This window comes from Triturus cristatus, chromosome 8 (genome assembly GCF_964204655.1).
Source record: "Triturus cristatus chromosome 8, aTriCri1.1, whole genome shotgun sequence".
Classification (NCBI taxonomy): Eukaryota; Metazoa; Chordata; class Amphibia; order Caudata; family Salamandridae; genus Triturus; species Triturus cristatus.
This window is the reverse complement of record NC_140591.1, coordinates 928,572,399-928,596,770: the sequence shown is the minus strand read 5'-3', so window position 1 is coordinate 928,596,770 and position 24,372 is coordinate 928,572,399. Positions and strand designations below refer to the sequence as shown.

The window sequence follows — 24,372 nt, the reverse complement described above, 5'->3', positions numbered from 1 at the left end:
ATTCAATCATAGCCCCCTGTTGTTGGATATAATGGTTCAACGGCAGGGCGACTGTCAAACACGATGGATATTTGACTCAATCGATCGCAGATTTGTTTAAATGGAACTTGGCTAGTGCCCCAGTAGGATTAGTTTGTGATGCTTTTAATCTGGCATTGGGGGTGAAACCTTGAGTTATTCAATTAAGATAGAGAGAGCTCAAGGGCGTCTTCAGGAACTGCAAAGGGAATTAGCTAGATTAGAAAAAGGGCATGTATCTACAACATGCTGTCTGGTGTTCATCAATGTTGATAATGTGACCACTACTCAGCCTATTGCAGTGCTTAATGCCCAGGTGCACAGTGTTTATGGAGAAAGGGTAGATCTTCAATTTCAGAAGCAGAGGTCAGAGAACTATGAGTACAGTGATAGCATTTGGAGAGTTCTGGTGATGAAGATTCGACAAAGTGAAGCAAAGAGCTTGATTGCAGCAAAAGGAGTTTGGGAGTATGGGCAATACGTAATTATTAGGATGTTGCAAGAGTACTAACAAGAGTTGTATCTTGAGGATACTAATGTTGCAGTAAGTGTGATTGATCATTTCCTGAATAAGGTGTATCTAGAGTTTTGTCTAATTGAGAAAGTACTGATATGGAAGTACTGGTGACTCTATTGCAAATTGCATAGGCTAATAAAAATGTATCTGCCAGAAAAGCCATAGGGTAGGGATAAATCCTGCAAGAATTTTACTCCTGCTTTGGCTCATTAATTCTGCCCAAGATGTTTGCACAGCATACCGCAGTATAGCAGAAGTCAGGCATCCGCAGAGTGATTGGCTAGATCAAATATTGTGGTGTTTCTCAAGAAAGGGAAACCTTCAACAAACAGTGGATCATACAGGCCCATCTCTTTGATTAATAGCGATATTAAAATCTACCCTAAAGTTATCACCACACATATGAGCAGGGTTATTGCATCGACACCCGACGACGTTACGACGTAGGCTTCCTCCACGGACTCAACATCGGACGATCATCGAACTGCTTCCAGGCCAGCCCGATACTCACCCACGGACCCTTTACCTGCCATAACTGCAGCTTCACCAGCCGCCGAACACCCGCACACCCTACCCCACCCGTCAGAGCAGAACGCAACCACCTCAGATGCATATTACTCAACACCCGCTCCGTCCACAAGCACGCCGTCAAACTCTGGGACCTACTCGACTCAGCCTCCCCGGACGTCGCCTTCCGAATAGAGACCTGGATGTACCCCTCCTCTGCACCAGACTTTGCCATAGCCATCCCACCCGGATACAAGATCACCAGAAGGGACTGCACCAACAGACCAGGAGGAGGAATCGCCATTTTGTCTACAGGAATGCCCTCAGAGTCACCACCTGCACGACAGACACCTCCAGCACCGCCGAACACCTGCACTTCCAGATCCACACCAACCCCAACACCACCCTCAGAGGAACACTCATTTACAGACCCCCCGGACATAGTTCATCGACGCCATCTCGACATCGTCAGCATGCACGTTCTTGCGTCCACAGACTACATCCTCCTCGGAGATCTGAATTTCCACCTCTAAAACGCCAACAACAGCAACTCTGTTGCCCTGCTAGATAACCTTGCCAAACTCGGACTCAAACAGCATGTCATGACCCCCACCCACACCGCCGGAGACAAGCTCAAACCCATCCTCTCAGCCAGCAACCACGTCACCTTCAGCCACATGAACTACACTGGACCGACCACCGCTGCGTCCACTTCACCTTCAAGAAACCCACCACACACCACCACCACCACCACCCGCAACGGATCCCCCACCGCAGCTGGAACAAGGTCACTGAAGACCAGCTCATCACTGCCCTCACCCGAGACCCACCGACAGACACCACCGACACCGACACAGCCACCAGCAAGCTCAGGCAATGGATCGACGACTGCGCCAACACTCTCGCCCCGATCCAATAACCCTCAAACAGACACACAGACAGAAAGGCCAGCTGATTCACCACCGACCTCCAAGACTCCAAGAGGACCTGCCGAAGACTCGAGAAAAAGTGGCGCCACGAAAAGACACCGGACAACCACGCAGCCCTTAAGAACGCCTGCCGCAAGCACCACCAACTCATCCGAGCCACCAAAAGAACCTCCTTCAAGGAACGCATCGACAACAACGCACACAACAGCAAAGAGCTCTTCAACATTGTGAAGGAGCTCTCCAACCGCAGCTCCAGCTCCAATGACATCCCGCTGTCGCAAGACCTATGCGACTCCCTAGCCACCTTCTGTCACCGCAAGATCGCAGACATCCACGACAGTTTCAATACCCAGACCCTCCCTACAGCCACTGACACTGCAGACTTACCGCCCCCCAGCCTCACCAACCGCCTGCTCTCCTGGACCCATGTCAACGGCGACGACACCATCAAGACCATGAACACCATCCACTCCCGCTCACCATCTGACCCCTGCCCGTACAACATCTTCAACACAGCAAACCGCATCATCACTCTCCAACTCCGGAAGATCATCAACAGGTCCTTCAAGACCGCCACCTTCACGGAAAGCTGGAAGCACGCCGAGATCAACGCCCTACTCAAGAAACCCACAGCGGACGCAAAGGACCTCATGAACTTCCGGCCCATCTCCCTTCTTCCGTTCCCGGCGAAAGTCATCAAAAAGATTGTCAACAGGCAACTGACCCACTTCCTTGAGGAAAACAACATCCTGGACCCGTCCCAATCTGGATTCCACAGCAATCACAGCACCGAAACCGCACTCATCGCTGCCACAGACGACATCCGCACCCTACCGGACAATAGCGAAACCGTGGCCCTCATCCTCCTGCACCTCTCGGCCCCCTTCGACACCGTCTGCCACCACATCCTATGCACACGCCTACACGACGCAGGAATACGTGACAAGGCTCTGGACTGGACTACCTCCTTCCTCACCGACAGAACCCAGAGGGTCCGCCTCCCCCCTTTCTGTTCCGAAGCCACCAAGATCATCTGCGGCGTACCCCAGGGATCGTCCCTCAGCCCCACCCTTTTCAATGTCTACATGGCACCGCTCGCCAACATCATTCGCTCGCACAACCTCAACATCGTCTCCTACGCCGACGACACTCAACTGATCTTTTCACTCACCAAAAACCCCGCCACCGCCAAAACCAACCTCCACAAAGGAATAAAGGCCGTCGCCAGCTGAAACTTAACTCAGACAAGACAGAGGTCCTCATCCTCGGATCCACTACCTCCGCCTGGGATGACTCTTGGTGGCCAGCCACCCTGGGAGCCGCACCCACACCCACCGACCACGCACACAACCTGGGGTTCATTCCGGACTCATCGCTCTCAATGACCCAGCAAGTCAACGCCGTCTCCTCCTGCTGCTTTAACACCCTACGCATGCTCCGCAAGATCTACAGATTGGATCCCCACCAGAACCAGAAGGATGGTCACACAAGCCCTCGTCAGCAGCAGACTGGACTACGGCAACGTCCTCTACGCAGGGACCACGGTCTCACCTTCTACACCCCGAACCACCAGCTTTGCTCCGCCTTCCTCACCCTCGCCAGCGTCCCACGCATCCGCAGGACCTCCACCGGCGGCAGATCCTTCTCCTACCTCACCGCGAAGACATGGAACACCCTCCCCACACAGCTGCGACAGACCCAGGACCTGCTGACCTTCAGGAGACTTCTCAAGACCTGGCTGTTCGAGCAGTAGCTGCACCCCCACCCCCACCCCCCTCTCAGCTCCTTGAGATCCTCACAGGTGATTAGTGCGCTCTACAAATGAGTGATTGATTGATTGATTGATTGATTGATTATTGCCATGGCAGCACGGATTTGTTCCCAGGAGAGGTACAATGAATCATATCAGGTTCTCTATTCCACTTTTCAATGTCACAGAATTGTATGGTACTAAGTGATCCTGCTCGAAGCAGGAAAAAGCTTTTGACAGGGTATGCTGGGATCTATGGGCACTCATGGTCAGGATAGGGTTTGGCCCAAGCCTTGTAAGCTTCATCCAGATTCTTTCCAGGAACCCCAGACCTATGCTGAAGCTAATGGGACAGGAGTCTAAGGATAATTTGATCAGCGGGGCATGTGGCAAGGATGCCCCTGCTCCCCCCTTTTATTTGCTCTGAATGTTGAGCCTTTGCTGCACAAATTAATATTAAAAGGTTTGAACACCCTGCATCTGTTGGGTACCCAGTTAAAATACTGGCATATGCAAATGAAGTTACAGTCTTATCTACTGATCCAGATATGGCTCATAATGAAAGTGAGATAGTAGAAAAACGTTTGGGACAGTATTGGGATATTGGCTGAACTGTGGCAAAACACAGATAATCTACAATAAGGCCTCACAGTCGGCAAATGATAAATAAACTGTAGTTGCCACTTATCTAGAGCTCAAAAACGCAGCTAATGTGTGCAAGTTCTCTGTTAGAATTATGATGTGGTACTGAATAAGCTAGAGATGGACTTGAACTCTTAAGTTCATGATCAATGGCCAGTGTAATGTTATCAAAATGTCAATATTGCCAACTATGTTATATTTGTTTAGAGCCACACCATTAGAAGTTTGTGCTAAGAGGTTTTTGCAGTTAGACTCAATCTGCAATACTTTGATATGGGGAGTCAAGCAACAATGAATAGCCCATAAAGTTTTGACACTTTCATTGGAAAAAGATGCATTAGCCTTTCCCAATTTTAGGAATTACTACTGGTCGCAATGATTTAATACATACGGTATTTAGCAGTAGACACTGTATTCACGAAGATAATACTGACGTTGTGCCACCAACCCCTTTGTATTGTATAGTCTAGAGAAAAGTACCTCCAGTGTTCTATTAAGGCTTACAGAGCAGAGTTATTACAAAAAAAGTTAATTTAAGACGGTTATGATGGCTTTCAGAACATGGCAGAAAGTATGTGCCATGATGAAAATTACAAAATACAACTACTGTACCTCTTTATGGGACTCTCCCCTGTTCCCGCCAGTATTTCACCTTAACTGTAAGAGATGGAAACAAGCTGGCACTAAAAAGATGGGGACATTTTTAAAGATGGCTATTTTTGTTCATTTCAAACCCTTCAGGATAACTTCAGCTTGGAGAGACAACATTCATTTAAACAGCTTCAAGTCAGAAGCTTTTTGCAGAGAATTAGCTCAGAAGAGGTAAATGGGGTTAAAGTTCCTCTGATGACTATAATGTTATCTATTAAGGGATCCACCATTGGCAAACTATACTCTCGACTCTCTGAAATTGAGCTAGATAATGTTGAAGCACAGACTTTGTGAGCAGGTAAGGCGCATGAAGGTGGTGAGGTTCTCCATTGTCGGTCAGAAAAATTATTTGCATCGTATTTGATGCATAAAGTACCTAAAAAGTTACATCACATTCAATAGGCACAACCGCTTGTTGTGGGACAAACCGATTAAAATTATTATCAAAAAAACATCATAAAACAAGAATTATAACCCCATTCCCTTTATCTGAATGGTTCCATAATTCCTAAATAAATAATTGAACATCTGAAAATGATTGAATAACAATCAGGCAGTCCATAAATTAGATACAAAAATACTAAGCCTCGTGCTTTGTGCTCAATTGTTCAAGGTTTCTTTAAATGTCACATTCTTACCTAGCCGTGGTACATACTGGGGGGGCGGGGTAATAGACAGTCACTATAGCTAAGATACAACTTCACAAAATACCTCAGCTTTTGATTTTCATGAATTACACATTGCCTGTGCCATGGTTCTAAAGCAACTAACCAAAAAAGGACTGTGCGAACAGGGAGCACCTAATCATTCCACCAGCGCTTGCAATCCAGCTGGGCGGTCAAAGAGAGTGGGCTCAACAGAGCTCTTAATCCTTGGAAAGGTACGACCAGCGTGCACGCACGAGCTTCTGTATTACAACTGTGGGTCAAAAGATCCCTCACAGTGACAGGATCAATCTCAAAATGTAACCTTGCAGCTACCACTGATTAGGTGCTCCCTGTTCACACAGTCCTGATGAAGACCCCACTCTAAGGCTTGAATCACCTGGAACATTCTCGGGGTCGAAACGTTGACTACTACTACTGCACAAGCCCCGACGACTGAAATTCATTATCAGTGTCCTCTAAATGCTGTGTGTTTTAACTGGACCAATTGACCTGTGATAGGCTGTATTGGTCTCACTATGTGAATTTGATGTATATATATCACATCACCTTTCCCTTGTCCGCCACCTTTACTCATTCACTTTGATCCCATACACCCTGATCTTTCCCTTCCCAACACTAGAACACCTTTTTTCACAAAACTTTAATTGATTCTAGCTGTAAGAGCAACTGGGTTGCTAAGCTAAAGTGAATATAGCTTTGAAAATAAATTGCATTCACTGCAGACTATGCTATATTGGTATTGTGAATGCTGTTTTCTACTTCTTTTGTTTTGAAAAACTGTTGCTACTGTTACCAATTGTTTTTTGTACTGCAATTTTGACCTGGGTCTGTTAGCATTTCGGGTAACCCCATTGATAGTAACACAATATGTATTGTAGACACAAAATGTTTAATGTGAGGTTGTCAACAAAAAGGTGAACGAAACAGTGAACTGTTTGTGTTGTTTTCACTAAACGCAAATTTTATTATGTCCCTGGTGCATTGTTTGGAAACGGTTATGTTAGTAGGCTGAACGTGTCTAACCACTGTCAACATAAACTGAGAACAACAAAAAAATTGTTCCTAAAATAACCGATGTCTAAGCAAGACTTAAACCAATGCAACCTCAATGTAAAGACGATCGTGTCGGCAGTACCGAAACAACTAAATTATTTTTTCACTCAATTTTCGCCGTTTGTATGGTCTGTGATAGCAGAGATTGGCTAGAAAACAGATATCCCTGCACGGAATGCTGTACGCCCAAGCAATCTAAAAATGACTGATTGAATATGTGTTTCTAGGAAGACGTGTTGCGTTATTGCTCCAGTCCACGGCATTTTGTCACTTATGAACTAGTAAACATGTTCCTGTCAGCTACAATTTGTTATACAATGTAATCTATTGCAAAACTTGTCCTTGCCATTCGATAAAAGCCAATGTATATCTGAAAACATGCCGAAATATTAGCCCTTGACATTTTTGGTCATTTATTCATACTTGTAACAGTAATGCATGAGACTAGCTTACATCTTGTAGTAACAGTATACACATTTCCGGACATATTTTATGGAAGGAGTTAGGGAAACGTACAAATAAAATAATCTAAAAGCAAATATGTTATTCCAGGAAGGTGAATTTAGCCTTCTTATAGATCTGTGTTAAGAGTAAATTCCTTTACCAGAGGAAGGCGGGGTAATGGAGAGGGCGATTGCAGATAGCGAGGAAGTGAAAGGAAAGTGTGAGAGAGAGACACGGATGTATGTGTGTGTGTGTGTGTGTGTGAAAGAGAGAGAGGGAGGGGAAGGAAGAGGGCTAGAGAGAAAGGAAGAAATGGAGACTGAAATACAGGAAGCACGAGGACACGGGTGGGTACAGAACAGCAAATAACCCATGTAAAGATGGAATGATGGATTAAAGGGTGCGATTTAAGAAGAACGCAAAGAAGGAAGCCATTAAGAATGATGGAATAGACATCCAGAAGTGTGGAAGGAATTTATGACATGCCAGCTGTTTCATGGTGGGTGAAGGTGAGGGACGCATTTTAACACCATTCTGAATAGTCAGATGATATGCATACAAATGATAAGGACATCTCATACAGTCACTTCTACAATACTAACAACACTGGCAAAGCCAGTCTTTCTGGCTTTACTGTGCTATATCATGTAAACACAGTCATAATTGGTGTGTACGTCTTTCATGCACAGATGCTGTTTATCACATTAAAACATGGCCTACTGACGTCGTCAAACCTATGGAAAAGAAAAAGTGATTGCTTTCTGTATGAATACCTATAAAATATCAATTATTTAATGTTACAAACAGCGTGACTATTAAGTGTCTTATTTGGATGTAAAATTCCCTTACGCTTTCCAGTAGAATCACTTCCTGGTGGGTGGAAAGACTCAGTAAAAAGTCAGTAGCTAAGCTGATAGAGTGATACTCCTCTGGGTTGAGTCAAAGACCACCGTAGTTATGTATTTTAAAGAATTGATAACGACATGTCTTGTAGATAGCTATCTAGTCAATGGAGACCTAAAAACAATTGGGATTCTTTTAGATTCTCCAGCTCAAAATAATAGATTTTTCAATAACTAATTTAAGTTTAAGAAAAATATCCGTTACAGCTGTCGTTGTTTGCATAAATTAGCATTTCTTTCTTAAAGTGCTATTTAGCCCTGAATTTTAATACGGTTCGCATACCAGTGACACTATTACATATCATGGGTGTCTATGTGTAGAAATTATTTGAAGTGCAGATTAATAAAAAATAAAATTGAATTTAAAAAGCAATTAGCGAGGTTACACATCAGTGCGTCAATATTTGTTTCCTTAAGCACAATTTGCTTCACAGATATTAGGAACGTATTGCAACCACAAGCTGCCCTACTGCATAATAGCACAGCTTTTCTTTTTCTTTGAGTTTGAAAGGGTAACAGTTACATATAGACCCTCATTGTGAGTGGACTGAGAAATTGGAAGAACCCCACCCACCCCGGCATTACACATACCGGGGGTTTTGGTAACTCAGCGGGAGGTAACAATCCATCCCATTACAAGTTGGGCCTGGAGGGTACTCCAATAAATGAGCACTTACTGCAGGAAATCAGTAATTATCGATCTGATCCCAATGGTAATTCCTCATTTTGGGACAGACTTTCACCCATAGATTTCAGCTGATTTAACAGACAACATGTGGGAGAATTTTAGGAGATGTGTAGTTTTGCCTTAGCGATAATGGCCACATAGAAATTAAAAGGCCACTCGCCATAGCTTGGTCTTAAAAGCTCAATGAAATCTTGAATTCCTTCATAGGGCATATTATGGGGGACAATGTATTCTGGCATATCAGCTCAGTGAGCTAAAGGATCAAGAGCAAGTAATTTGAGGGTGAACCCACATTATTTCTAGAGCTACTCATGAGTTCCACATACGCAGATGCCATTTTTCTTGAATAATTTACTCATACATGTGTAGTCCATGACATGCTGACACCCTCAAACCCCACCGGTAATCCTTGGAGTTTCTTAACACCCCAGCTTCATCAGCACAAGGGTGTTCTCGTGTAATGCTTTCCCTATTAGATTCCACAACAGTGCCCAAAGCCATGCACTCTCCAAAATCAGTCTCAACTGATGATCCTTTTCCCACTTCATGTTTCCATCTCATGCAGAGCTTTGTAGAGTCACTCTTAAAATACTGCGCAATATTTCCCTGCCCATTGCTTGGAAGCATATTGTAGAATATTTGCCTTTTTTGCATAGACACCCCAGATTTTCCATCTTTTTTTTATGCTATTTTTGCTGGCTTTAGAACTCTGTGGAGTATACCCCCCTGCTAACCAGGCGTAATGGTCCTGTCTTCACACATCAAACATTGTTAACATGGCTTACCACAGATTGACACATTTAGCTTGCCTAAAATTTCCTAGTACATGTAGAATGTGTAGAGTAGTGTGGAAAGTGCATTCAGGGCCTGGAATATGAATGCCACTTGGGGATTCCAGCACCTATTGTGCATCCAATTGCAGTGCACACCTTTCTACAGGCCTATCATTTGTAGCCTGATTGCAGTATAACCTGTTAAAATAACCCCTTTTCACAGTTAAAGATCTCCCTTTTAAATATTAGCAAGTCATCCCTATGTAGGTATTGTAGTCCACAAGGTAGGGCGCATGGCATTTAAAGGTGGGAAAAGTAGAAAACGAATACAGTGACAAGGCCCTAAAAGCTATTTTTACTGTGGCAGGCATAGCTGCCCTATGTAGAAAATCAGAGTGCAGATTATTTTTTCAGAGACTCATAGCGCACATAGCTATCCAACAAGGGCATTCCAGGGCTACCATAGCAGAATTACATCAATGGAAAGCCATTCGAATAGCCAGGTCTTAAGGTGCTTACGAAGGATCACTTCTGAAGGACTAAGATGATAATGGAGAGAGAGAGTTTCCATAGTTTAAGAGGTAAATATCTAAATGAAAGACCCCCGTGCCTAGCCCTGCAGAAGCGAGGAACAAAAGTTAATTTTTGGTTGCAGAGCAGTAAAACTCTAGTGGGGCAATAAAGACGTACCCGTTGTCTAAGAAAATGTGGGTCTGTCAGAGTCACCACTTTATAAATGTAGCATACAGCTTTAAATGTAATATGCTTCTCTATTGTCAGCCAGTAAAGATCCCAGGTCCATGAAGAAGCATGGGCCCATTTGTGAAGGTGGCCCAGGAGGTGAGCAGCAGCATTCTGAAGAGTTTGAAGTCCTTTCAAATATGTTTTAGTGACTTAGAGGTAAAGGTCATTGTCTTAATTCATTCGAGAAATAATAAGTGCTTGAAAAATAGTCCTTTGTGTGGAAATGGGGGAAGAGACCAGATAATCTTCATCAGACATCCAAGGAGCCCAAAACAGGGGTCTAATACCTTCTTAATCTGCTCATTATGCACACACTTCCCATCCACGAAGATTCCCAGAATGTCACAGTAAAATCCAGTAGCTCTGGCAGCTACTCAGGTTTCATGGGTTAGGATGATGATCTACTATTAAGACCTTTGTTTTGCTGTAATTAAGTTTAAAACAGTTGGTGGCCATCCACTGTGCTACAGGAGCTGAAATGGGTTTAAGTTGCTGGAAAGACTTGCCTGAGCCTTTGGACAAGGAGACATATCCATTAAAAAGTGGGGGCTATATCATAGAAACATAAGGTTTTGAAGTTACCTGGAATGAGTGCTTGTACAGAAAAGAGGTGAGCCATTGATGGGCTTTGCCATGAATACTGAATTTCCTCAATCTCTTATGCAGGACAGCATGTGATTCACTGTCAAAAGTGGCACTCAATACCCAAAGGACAAATGCCACTATCTCTCCCATTTCCAGGGTCAGTTTAAGATTTCCCATGACCCTAAGGACCACAGACTCCATGAAATCACAGGGCTGTAAACCTAATTGGGAGGGAAGGAGGATATTACAAAATTCAAGGCAACCTGACAATTGTCTCTTAATATTTTTTACCAAAATATTAGCCTACAACGACAGGAGATACCTAGGATACAAATTCTCCAGTTTTGTTGCATGCAGATTAGGTTTTTTAAGCAGGGGTATTACATTTGCAAGTTTCCATGTCTGGGGGATGATCGCCTAGGATATTGATAGATTCACAAAATCAATAAAGCAGGAAATAAGAGAAGACTTCACATTTTGAGTGTCCCAGGAGCTGCAGGGTCTTCAGGTGCCCCAGATTTAATTGCGCTAAGGAGTTTTTCAAAGTTGGCCGCTTAGATAGGCAGAATCTCATGAAACAGAGAAACCTTGCAAGAACTCTTGGTAATTGATACCTCAATGGAGGAGTCTCCAAGAAAGCAGCATAGATATCCACTACATTCTTGAAGAAAAAGTCTTACAACTCATTGCACTTATCTTCTGAGACAGGTGGACTTGGGACCTAAGATGAGTGGTCCAAAAGAGAATTAGCAAATGCAAACTTTCTTTGGAAGAATTCTAAGAACATTCAATTTTCTCCACATATAAATCAGAGCATGCTTTCCAAATAGCCATGTGATAATCTTTGATTGTGACTTTATATGTTGCCTTGGCATCTGGATCATATAAATTGTGCCAGGCTTGCTCGATACCTTTGCATTTTTCCTTTTGATCTTACAATTGCTAGCTAAACCAAGTTGATGATCTAGGGCCCTTATACTTGGTCGCCAAGGGCATTGGTGTGCACCTATTCAGGATGGATGTTATCCACGTAGAGACATTCCTATGTAAATCCTCCACTGCCATTAAAGGTGGATGCTAGACCTGGCTCTTTTTGCAGGGTTCTCCCGAAAAGGTTTGCCTTCTTCCGATTTTTCCTGACCTGTTTGTATTGGTTTTAGGTCTCTGAGCACTTTACCACTGCTAACCAGTGCTAAAGTGCATATGCTCTCTGCCTAACTTATATTGGTGATTGGTTTATTCAAGATTGGCATATTTGATTTACTAGTAAGTCCCTAGTAAAGTGCACCAGAGGTGCCCAGGGCCTGCAAATCAAATGCTACTAGTGGGCCTACAGCACTGATTGTGCCACCCACAAGTAGCCCAGCAAACATGTCTCAGACCTGATACTGCAGTGTCTGTGGGGGCAGATTTAAACTGACATTTCGACCTGGCAAGTGCACCCATTTGCCAGGTCCAAACCTCCCCTTTTACTACATGTAAGTTACCCCTAAAGTAGGCCTGAGGCAGCCCCATGGGCAAGATGCAGTGTATTTAAAAGGTAGGACATTTACTGGTGTGTTTTACATGTCTCATAGTGAAATACTGCTAATTTCATTTGTCACTATTTCAAGGACTCTATCTCCCATAGGGTAACATGGGGATTGTCTTGAAATATCTTTTAAGTGTAATTTTAAATTGGGAGCAGATAGAGATTTGGAGTTTGTGTGTCTCTTAACAAACAATTTGAAAATACATATTTTGGTTGAGTTGGTTTTTAAATTGCGTGTTTGAAAATGGCACGTTTAGAAATTGGACATTCTCTTGCCTAACCATTCTATGCCTCTGCCTGTCTGTAGAATAGACGTCTGGGTTGGCTGACAGTTGGGCTCTTGTGCATTCATTCTAGACAGTCACATAAAGGCTGCTTAGGTGTGCCCTGCATATCCTGAATTGCCATCACCAGGCTGATGGGCTTTCCTGGGCTAGAGTGGTGGGAGGAGTTATCAGTGACACTTGAATAGAGCTGTGCTTTCCCTCACACAAAGCTGTCTCCACCCCCCCTGTAGTGTGGCTGGAGCCAGATCAGGGAAAGGCAGGGTCTTGTGCACTACAAGGAATTTTCTTTGAAGTTTGCCTACTTCTACGGGAGAAAGAAGTATAAGTATTGGACCTCTGACACTCCAAAATCAGAACACTTTTGGACTCACTCAATCAATCAAGATTTATAAAGCAGAGCTTATCACCCAATGGGGTACACAGGCGCTTGCAGGCCCTGGAAGCTTATTCGAACAGCCAGGTCTTGAGGGCCATTAGGTACTGAGGACATTCTGGCAGGAAGAAGAGCTGGGACTGCCACTCTGCCTGATGTTTTGTTGTGCTGGCCTGCTGCTTCTGCCCTGGGAGTGAAAGGACTGGACTTCGATTTCTGTATCATGCTTCCAAGGTTCTCCAAGGACTTGTGTGTGCTTGCCTCCTTTTAAGAAGTCTCAGGGCCATCAAAGAGCTCATCTGTCAGTGCCTGGGCTCTTCTGCTGAGGGTCCTGACTTGCCAAGCAGTGCCAAAGCCAGTTCCTGGGCCTTGGAAGTGTAACCTGGCGAACTTAAGGAGAAAATCCATGCATCGACTCCCAGTCCCTGTTTTCTCAATGCAGCATGAATCCTGAACACCGTGTCATGGATGTCCGTGGCACCCGCTCTAGCTCCGACGCAGAACCTGCGTCGCGGCTGAAAAATCGGCGCAGCGCCTGCTTCGCAGTTGTGAAATTGATGCAGCCCTGCATCGCCACTGTACCATCAATGCAGTGCATCTGGATTATTGATGGATCATCCTTCTATGCTGATTCTTCATCGACACTGCACCACAGTGAGGAACCGAGGCCGCATGTCCGAAAAACAATGTATCACCTTCCCTGCCAGTAAGGAACCGAGGCATCACCTCCCCTGTGTAGTAAGAAACCAACACATCGCTTTGCTTTTCCGGCACCTCACCTCCCTTGCACCTTGCACTGTCTTTGATTTTTAAAGCATCTTAAGCACTCTATGCTAATATGAAGGCATCCATTGATTTCTATGGACCAAATTTCCTTAATCTTTTAAAAGAGATATTTTGATTTGTGTATGTTGGATTTTCGTCGTTTTGCCTTGTTTTATTCAGATAATACTGGCTATTTTTCTAAACTGGTGTGCTACCAAGGGGTAAGCAGGGGTTATTTTAGCTGTGTGACTCCCTTCTCCTGACTAGAGTGAGGCTCCCTACTTGGACAGGGTGCATACCACTGCCAACTAGAGACCCTATTTCTAACAGTGGAGGTGAGAGAGCCTGGAGCATATTACAAAGGTCAGTAGGGTTATGCTTCGACTAGTGCCTAAACATGTTAGCAGGAGCGCCCAATGAAGGGGCCAATGGAATGAATTGACTAGCCATAGGGATCACATAATGATCCATCCAACCCAAAGATGGAAGCTTTATCTTCAGTGTAGCTAAATTGGAGAAAACTGGATCTAGCATGTGGGCATCTGTATGCCAAGGAGTGTGCACAAGTTGAGTGATTTGAAGAGCCTCTAAATCTTTAATCAGATTATGAGCTGAAGGGCAGTTATGACCCTCTAAGCGGAGGTTAAAATTGCCTAAAGAATTGAAGTCTGCAAATTAAAGTGTGAAACATGAGTGCTTCTGCTAACCAAGATCAACTCATGGATGTCTTTAAGTGACTCAAATAATTTCTGTTCAGCAGAACTCAAAATGTTTCACTTCTAACCACTATAAAATAACAAATGGACTCCCTCCTAGCTGAGCCTGCATTGTTTCAATCAATATTTACATGCCCCCAACTTATCTTTCAGTTTCAACATAGTATCATCTGCTGATAACACATAGCTTATCATATCAATCACTGAGAATGGAATCAGACACATGTTAACTTCTTGGAATGCATGTTTGATACAGCCTATTGGATGAAGGAAAATTGCCTGAAGCTGAATGAGGATATGACCGTGGTCATCCTATTCAGGAAACTCTTTGGTCTAAGGAATAGTGGCCTAAAGAATTAGACTATCCCCCTACTCTCACTAATTGAGCCAGAAACCTTGGGATCATAATGGACAAAAAGGTATTGATAAATGATCAGGTGACCTCAGTTTCTCCATCATGTTATAGAATCCTTTGGATGCACTGCAAGATTTTTAAATGGATCTCATTTGAGACATACAAAATAGGCATGCAGCCACTGATCACCAACTGCATTGATCTATGAAGATGCACTTGTGGACTCGAGACTATTCAGCATGTAACCGCACAGCTAGCTCTCAATTCATTGCCTGCACCTAGTCAAAGCCACTTCTAAAAACACTTCACTAGCTCCAAATGGGCAAATAGGTTCTATACAGGCTATTGTGCCCCAACAACATGGCAATTGTTGGCACAGAGCTATGCTATCTGATGTACAGAATCTCCCTCTGAAACCTTGCATGTTTACTTGCTTGTCCTTACTATCTTTTAACTCCATTCCTTGCATCTACCTCTCCAGAACTGGTGGTCCCTCTTTTTCTTTTCTGGCAGCACATCAGTGAAACTCCCTACTGCAGGACCTGAAGCTTATAGTGAACATTATTTCCTTTACAAAGACAGCTGAAAATCTGGCTGTTTTGATTTTCGATTTTGCTGGCCATCTCTTAAAATGTTCACTTCAATTTCTATCCAGGTCCTGTTTTCTGTCTAGTAACTTGATGCCCCATAGCACCAGAATATTGATGAGGTGATGCTATACAAATTCAAATAACACTACTTTACCTGTGTTGAATAGCAATGTAAGTGAATTGGAGAATAGCAGGTATTCTTTACAGAGCTATTTTGATACCTTTCTCACTAGGCTCTGTAGGGTTGACCGAGTCAGTATTTTAACAGAACAGAACAACTGGATGAATGAACACTGGTAAACTATAATACTGTCCTTTATAGTCATCAACGTTATGGAGGTGTAATCTATTCATGAGCCACAGATGATAGATGTGATTTTTCAAATAATGTCAACTTTCATTACACAATGCTGAAAAAACTGACAACCATATAGAATAAAAACCTTAAAAAGCCTGAAAAGCTAAACTCCATGGGAAGAATAAACAGTATTGTTTCTTGTAACTTTATTAAAGTCAGTAAGTAAAAACCTATAAGATAGCACACTCCTCTAATATGCAGGGATGCCCTTTGAAGTTTTATTTTTGAAGACACAAAGACTTATATTTTACATAATCAGAGAACGTACTCCAGTTCAGATGCAAAATAATTTCTTTTCTCAAATATTTAATCTTGAGAGAGAGATATCTTCCTCAGTTTTTACACCACCATGCTCAGTGGTGTAACATTAGCCACTTCAGGCCCCGTGGTGAAGGAGGGGCCGCAAGCTCCAGGGGGCCCCCTTTGGCACTTGCAGCAGGTACCTCGTCTGAGAGCTCCTAACTGGATCCAAAGTGTGGGGGGCCCCCTCCATGTATTTTGTAGAGGGCCCCCCTCATGTTTTGTTACTTACTACATGCTTAAACACAGAATGGAAAAGTGCAGGTGCATCAGAATAAATATGGAAACATACTTACTCCATCAAACTAAACCTATACATACTTCTCAAAAATTGTAGATGAATTTACAAATGAAACGGACTCCAGACCAAGGCTAATTTCTTCAAAACGCAAGTCATAAATTCCAAATCCACTAAAAGAAACTTTCTTAACACCCCAAAAATGCAATCCACAGTCATTTAAATCATTTAATTTACTCACAGCCTGTCAATGCTCCAATTTGGGCATTTTTTTAATATAAAAAGTTTAAATCAAAGAACCAAATAGGTAGCCACACCTACCATAAATAAGAAAGTCCTCACTAACAAACTACCAAAAAGTAGTTGGTCCAACTTATCTCTTTTACCCATGAGGTGCTGGAAAACATGATTTTAAGAAAATAACTATCCTTCTTATATCCTAGATCCTTACCTCCCTTGTCATCTTACTAAATTGCTAAGCTCCATTCTAAACCCCTTCCTTTGACTTGAGATCATACATGTATTCATCTTCCAAAGAACTGTACCAAAGTTATACCAATTTTAAAATCATATAAAGAACATTGCAGAAAGCATCTATCATCAATTAGCTCCTTAGAATTTTTAAAGACCTGTCCACCCAAAGATCATTTAAAAATGCCCTATATATGACCTTGTCACCTCTTGGCTTGATTATGGGAACGTTCTCATTCCAGGGTTGCCTTCCTACAGCATTGCCCTAAAGGAAGCTGTAGTCCTCATTGAAGCGAGTACTATCACAAACACAATGTGATTCAGTAATCTCTCTCTCTCGCACTTAAAAACACTGAAATTGCTATCCATTGAGCCATGATGCATGTTCAAAACATTGTGCGCCTGTTATAAAGCCCTGAAGCTGGTAACCGAAGTTTCATGTAAAACAAACTCATCAATTTGGGTGGATGCACCATAGAATACAGAGAAACAAAGCGTGAAATTGGAAAACCCCAGTTTCAGCAAAAAGTCATCTTTAGCAATGTCCAGTATCACACATACATTGATAAAAGAGTTAGTATTATTTCTTAGAGCACTGATTGAAGGAAAAAAGACTGTGATAAATATGACCATGCAGATTTGTGATCAATGACTTGAAGGATATTGCACTTAGATGTAATAACTTGGTATTGCCCTTAGAGTAATACTTATAACATTCACTGCAATATAAATAAATATGCTTGTATTATTAGATAACCCCTTCAGCATTCATGGCTTTTCACCATTTTAATTTATTTTCTTTTATTCAGGATGGTATATTATATGTCAAAAACACACATATCTAACTGTAACAAGAATCCCAATCCTGGTGGAGGTCTCTGCAAATTCACCCCCTTCCTAAAAAAGCCACAACATAGAGTCAGTATGCGATGTGAGTAGTGAATAATTAATCAGATTTCTTTACATTTCTGCCAATTCCGGTGAGGGCCTCTGCAAATTCACCCCTTCCTAAAAAAAAGTCCCATCATGGTATGTGATGAGGGTACTGAATAATTAATCAGATTTGTTAGCTTGAAGATCCTGCTTCAAAAAGATTTTGAATTATAAATATTGTGCTGGGTTCCACTCACCTGCAGTCTGGAAAGTAAATATAATTTTACACAATATATACAGACTACATTGGAATGTAAAAGAGCCCACTGAATCCAATCATCTTGTAAATATGTGATAAATTCGAATCAGTTTAATAGTGTGTTATTCCTCTTTATTCTATTTGTAATGCCTCACATCGATTTAGCAATTCTTTGGTGGTAGGAGTAAATGAGAATACTGTTAGATTGTGAGATATCAGTAAAACATATTGAATGTATTTTTTAATGGTTTACTCAAAGCAATTAAATAAACAGCTAACTGAGGAGAATTATGAAGTATCGTTTTGAAAAAGTTGAATAATTTGCTTAAATGTTAAGTACAGACACTAGAGCAAGGAACGGATGCCAGCTCATGAAGCATTTGTTGGTGGCCAATTGGGGAACATATTTATTGCATGATATACATGGACATACATTTTTTTATTTACATTCTCATGTTCTTTTGAAAAAAACTGTGTAGCAATACAAGGCATTTATTGCCAGATGTCAAATCCCTCAAACAGCCCATAGGACAAAATTGTGTCTAATATTCCATTCCTTAAATGTTGTTGTGTAAGGACATGCTTGAACAGCTTCTCTCCTTCCTCCCCTACACAAATATTTGAGGTGCAAATCTGTGATAGTTTTCAAATATCTCTCACAATAATCAATATCAATGTCATGAATTTATTGTCAGAATGCTCAAATAAGCAAATAAATATACACCCACAAACAAACTAGTTACTTATCGGAAAGGCCAGGTCCAAGCCTCAAATAATGGGTTTTCTTGAAGATACACTACTACTCAAAAGGACATTTGTTCTCACGATCCATGAGGTTGTTCTTAAGGTATGCTTTCTAAAGTCTTTGCTAACAGAGTAAACACTCATGTAAGTTCTTAGGTATACCATTTACCTGAAAATATAAAACTCAATGATACCTGAATAGCCACTATCTCTAAACCCGTAATCCAACCACTTGAAGAGATTCCAAATATTTCACATTTTCTGAATTCAGAAAACAGTTTTCTAGTCAACAGAACATAGAAGAAATGTCCTCTCTTAGACACAAGTACTAAGCTTCCTGCATCACTGCACTTAATAGGGTTTGTATCCCACTTGCTGGGTACTCACCTTCTGGATCAAGGAGCTTTGCAATCCCCAAGTATCGCTGGGCTACAGTGAAAGCATGGTCCAATCTTTGTACAGCAGATGGCTGTGAAACCACATGATTCCAATCAAAAAGGTCTGGTCTGCAAAAAAGTCATAGAACTCAATTAGTTACTACTTCTGTTAAAATTGCAAGTCCTTTTGTGTTTTTTATGACGGCGCCACCCTCAGTTATAATGAAAGATCTTGCAAAGCTCCTACGGACAAAAACAATGCTTCAATCTAAAGAGACTATTATATCACTCATTTAAAAAGAGATATGTTGCAAACACTAATAAATGCATGAAAGTTGGAAAATCACTCAATGAGATTTTTTATTTTCAATCTACGAATAGATATAAGTGAAAGAGAAACAAATACCCGATCCTCTACAACACCAATTCTACTTTATATGGGAAATGCAAGCCATGTTTTCTGTGAAGTATTGGAGTAGTGCAACACAGTCAGAGAATGGGGTGATCGTGGATATAAATTACATGAATGACATCACACTCTGAATGCCCCTTCAGGGAAATAAGAACCACACCACATATTCTGGCTAGAAGATACACAACATGAGGGCAACTACAACATGTGACACACGATCATAGACACTAACTTCTTCCCACTGAGACAACACAAAGACTAAAAAAATCACACACTTAAACAATAGGACATACATTGATTATTCATAATGCTTTTTCAAACTTTACACAAACACAGAATAAGCATGATGATGCTATACTGGCCTATTGTCCACTTTACAGAGACTCCTCCAATGGGAATATAAACAACATACAAACTGACTGAACACATCAGACTAGTTCAGAAATAGAAAAGACAAAGGAGTGTGCGCCTATGGTGAACCCCATCACTTGTAGCTGCCACTAAGCTCATCTAACAGCGCCAAGAAGCCATGCTATTGGTGATTGTTGTACGTTAAAATCATTTTACCAACATTTTTTCTAAACGGCATGTATTATCAAAGATTGTAGAAATCGTATAGCAACACTGTCCAGCTGAATCCAAAAGTAATATACTACACAATACTCTGTGATTCAAATTAATGCATTAAGTATATTAAAACACATAGGACGCATAATTGTTGTCCTTGTCAAATGATACAAACACAAATATTAAGATTGCACAACACGTACCAATTGACGTGGTACGTACCATGCCTATGGATTTCTCAACACATTAGAGAACACTTACATTGCCCGGTGTGATTCGGGATTATGTGTCTGTGCAGAGCAATTAGCATCAAGGTAATTTGCCCAGACAGGGCAGTTGTCAGCATGTCACTAAGGGACATGAAAATGTGTCACTTATAAACCGCTCACTAATGGGTTATTCACTGTTCGTGGTGGCTGTACACGGTTGTCACCAGCTGGGGAATTGATTGCTATTTGATACTGCTGCCATATATAGTTAGGTTTCTACTCCATGTTTTGTCTATTAATTATTAATTCAGGGAAGTGCTGGACATTAAAATAGCAAACTTTATTGCTTGTCTCTAGAGGAGAAGCTTAAATCAATGTGTAGTACGAGCCTCTTGCAGTTGCTAAGAAGAACTTGATGAGCTATTTAAATATGCATATAAAAGGAACAATCGAAAGTACAGCATGTAAGGGAAATACCAGTCCACTTCGTGATCAGTTCACTTCATGATTTATACCTCTATAGACAGGAACGTATTTCATAAAGCCTTGACTACTGTGTTAGGTAAAAGCTGGAAACCTTATGTATGCCATAAAAAAATAAGTCATTAAGAATCAACTACTCACTCGTAAGGGTATGTTATCTAATAATGTAATATCACATTGCAAAAAAAAGCCAAAGCTGGAACTTTTGTGACAGACTGTGAAGTGCATTAGTGTATTTAAAGCAATGTATTCACTACATTATATATATTTTGTTCCACCTGTGCAACAATTGTTGTGTGCTAAGGCATGCAAGTGAATTTAGAATAAGGGATTAATATGCCCACTGTCAAACGTAAACTCTTACTTATAAGTTATATACATTCAGTCGTGAAATTTCAAGGGCTGATATTGTTGCAAACAACCTATATTCTATGAATGTCTTAATTTGAAGGACGGTCATCCCAATGGCAGGGCCGGACTGGGAACCAAAATTGGCCCTGCCAAAGTGCTTGGCTGGCCTCCGTGGGGGCTGGAGGTGTGGCCGAGCTGTTTGCCAGGGCCGGTATCGGCTGATTTTTTTTACAGGGGCCGATATTGCAGCTATGCTGCAAAAAAGGCCCTGTAACAAAAACAGCCCACTAGGGGCCCGAAACCGGCCCCCACCCTGGCGTGCCATGGGGAAATGCCCGGTGCCCGCTACAGCCAGTCCCGCCCTGCCGAAAGGGGCTATCTGAACCACCCGTATGGATATACTTTAAAATGTGATCAAATGTTGGGGTCTTACTGTTTTTCAAAAGCTTTAGGGTATTATTCAAAAGACGTTTTGGAGCACCTAAATTAAAACTCTGTAGTGCTCTTTTACAAGCGTTTGTGAATTGGTCCATTGGTATGAGGGAATATTTATTTGCATTCACATGTAGTCTTTTATGTACTTTTACAGGCAGTTGTTAATAGGTAGTTCAAAAGATCTAAAATAGGAATACATTTGGAATATTCATCTCCAGTCATATGCACTCTTTTATGCACTCTGTGAATTGGCCCAATACATCTAAAATGGGAATATTCAGGTATTATTTATTACAAGTAAGCACAAGAGAAAGGACTGTGCCCACTGAACTGAACCCTGGAGGACTTTTGGGATTACAAGCACAATCAAGTCAATAATATTGTTAGGCCAATGGCAACACCGCATACAGAGGATTGTCAATATGTTTTAGATAAGGAAACACTGAACAGGCAATTGCGAATGGTGTGGAGGAGATAGTAATAGCCTTTATACTGGATAACTATAATCCAGGTTAAAGGCTCAGACGGCAGGGATAAACATTAGGGTAAATCGATTTTAGAGATGAATGCCTCACATAGTTAAGTTATCTACAGTGACTAAATAAGTTAATATTAAACAAATCAAATCAGGTGTTTGTTAAGCGCGACTACTCACCCGTAAGGGTCTCAAGGCGCTGGAGGGTGTGGGGGGGGTTCACAGGTTCCAGTCCATCAAGGAGAGGGTCTGTCGAAGAGACAGGTTTTGAGGTTTCTTGCGAAGATGGGGAGCGATGTTATCTGTCTGAGGTGGAGCGGAAGGTCGTTCCAGGCTCTGGCCGCGAGGAAGGAGAAGGAGCGGCCTCCCAATCTGGTCTTTCTGGTGCGGGGGACCACGGCGTAGGAGAGCTGGGCTGATCATTGGGTCCTTTGGGGTGCGTGGAATTTAAATCGGCTATTCAGGTATTCTGGTCCGGTGTCGTGGAGGGCCTTGTAAGCGTGGGTTAGCTTCTTGAAGGTGACTCAAGTACTATATACCATGAAATGCCCCCACAATTCATACAGTAGCATCCACTGAAGCACAGTGATGCCATTTGGCATGGAGAGAGAAAATGTCCCTAAGGTCCTGGAGCCCTTGGACATAGAAACTTTTACAAGGATTTGTAGCAAAAGAACCAGAGGTAAACAAACACTGGACCACAATCGAGCCACCACCCCCATGCTTGCATCATAAGTTGGTTTCAACTTGTTGGTGTGCCCCAGTAAAAGAAGTTTGAAGGTATAAATCTTCACTAAGAGAAGATGCTGGAAGTATCTTGCAAAAATAACTATTGATGGACAGAATGCAGAACAATGTCATACATTCACCCCAGTACAGAGATCTGGGCCTAAATCCATCGTTTTTTGCTCACCATGCCATTCCAGTTTGGACCCAGCCATATGCAAATCAGTCTTGACCCTGTGCCCAATGGTAACAGTCCAGCCCGAACTGCCAGGCCAGGTCCTCCCTGGACTGGAAACAAGCATCCTAGGACCGGTTTCGGGGTTTCACTCCTCTTCAGCCAGGATAGCTTGATTCCAGTGGCTTGGAGAGCAAGGGACCTTTGCCGGTTGCATATATATAATTTCTCCCACTCAAAGATTTCCCACAAAAACTCCACAGCTTTATCTCGACTTCGTATGCCAACTGTGTGGCCTCCTGGAATCCATCTCGGCCACAGCTGGGTGCCTTGCCTCACTGAGAATCTTCGGTTTCCAAAAAAGTTTCTACGGCAGAAGGTAAATCTTTCCACAGGATCGAGCCTGGTCCCTGTCTCCAACTTGTGCTCCATCACGATCTGCATTAACTTTTGACTTTGACCCGGTCTAGCATGACCATATACCCATGGATAGCTCTTTGCACTTTTTGGTGCTAGAAACATCTAAAACTTTGAAAAATCATATCTTCAGTTCCCCACATCTGTTTTTTTGTCATTTTGCTGTCTATTTTTTTCATTTCAGTTGTCTCAGTTTATTTAAAATGGTGTGGGATTTTTACACCATTGTGTTTTCGTTTTTTAACTATTTACACATTTCTCCTAAAGTAAGTCTGTCTGCTCAGTGCTACAGTTACCAAGGGTTGTACTCATGTTCACATTATTGAGACCTAACTGGGACAATTCAGGAATAATGCCATTATTACTTGAAAAGAACTACCATTCCCTTCAACTAATAATCTACTTTCTTACATTATTTCTTTCCTTTCCCAAGAGTACAATGTTTAAATATGGCTACCTTCTTACAGTGGTAGACAGTGTAATATGCGATTGAACAGAGCCAGTTTTCCTACTCAACACAAACCACAAACAGCTATAAAAGATGTAAACCACTTCTTTTAGTAGATTAATAGCCTTACTAGTGAGAATCCACAAAGCAGTAAACCAAATTTCCAATGTTATATTAAGATATTTTTCTGAACCTCAACCTCTGTAATTCTCCTTGCATGTCATGTAATTTCATTAGTTCAAAGTTTAACCCAGTAGGAACATTTTGCTGTTTTTCTTCTGGATAGTTGGACTATGGGCAGGGTCCTGAAGAACAGACTTCAGAGCTATATAATTGTGACTTCATGTGAGTCTAGAAATGGGGGACGCACAATATTTACACTCATATTATATGTCGACCAGCCAATGCCACATTTATTTGTGTAATTTACTTCTCTCTCATCTCTGGCAAACTAATTTCAGAGGCACCACATTCTATGACAGATAAATAATGGTGAAGTCTGGATACTAAATTAGGAGCTTTCTGAGGAGCTGGAGTATCTGTTCATTGTATGTTGCTTAACAAAA

General features: G+C 42.1%; 1 protein-coding gene across 14 annotated transcripts in view; it reads right to left on the bottom strand.

Moving 5' to 3' along the window:
* Positions 1-24,372, bottom strand: part of DMD (dystrophin) — a 7,596,173-nt gene that overhangs the window by 6,259,341 nt on the left and 1,312,460 nt on the right. For all 14 annotated transcript variants that reach the window (XM_085622447.1, XM_085622454.1, XM_085622449.1 and 11 more), the window contains exon 7: positions 19,119-19,237. In XM_085622447.1, the coding sequence (XP_085478573.1) occupies positions 19,119-19,237 (119 nt within the window). The remainder of the gene's footprint in view (positions 1-19,118; positions 19,238-24,372) is intronic.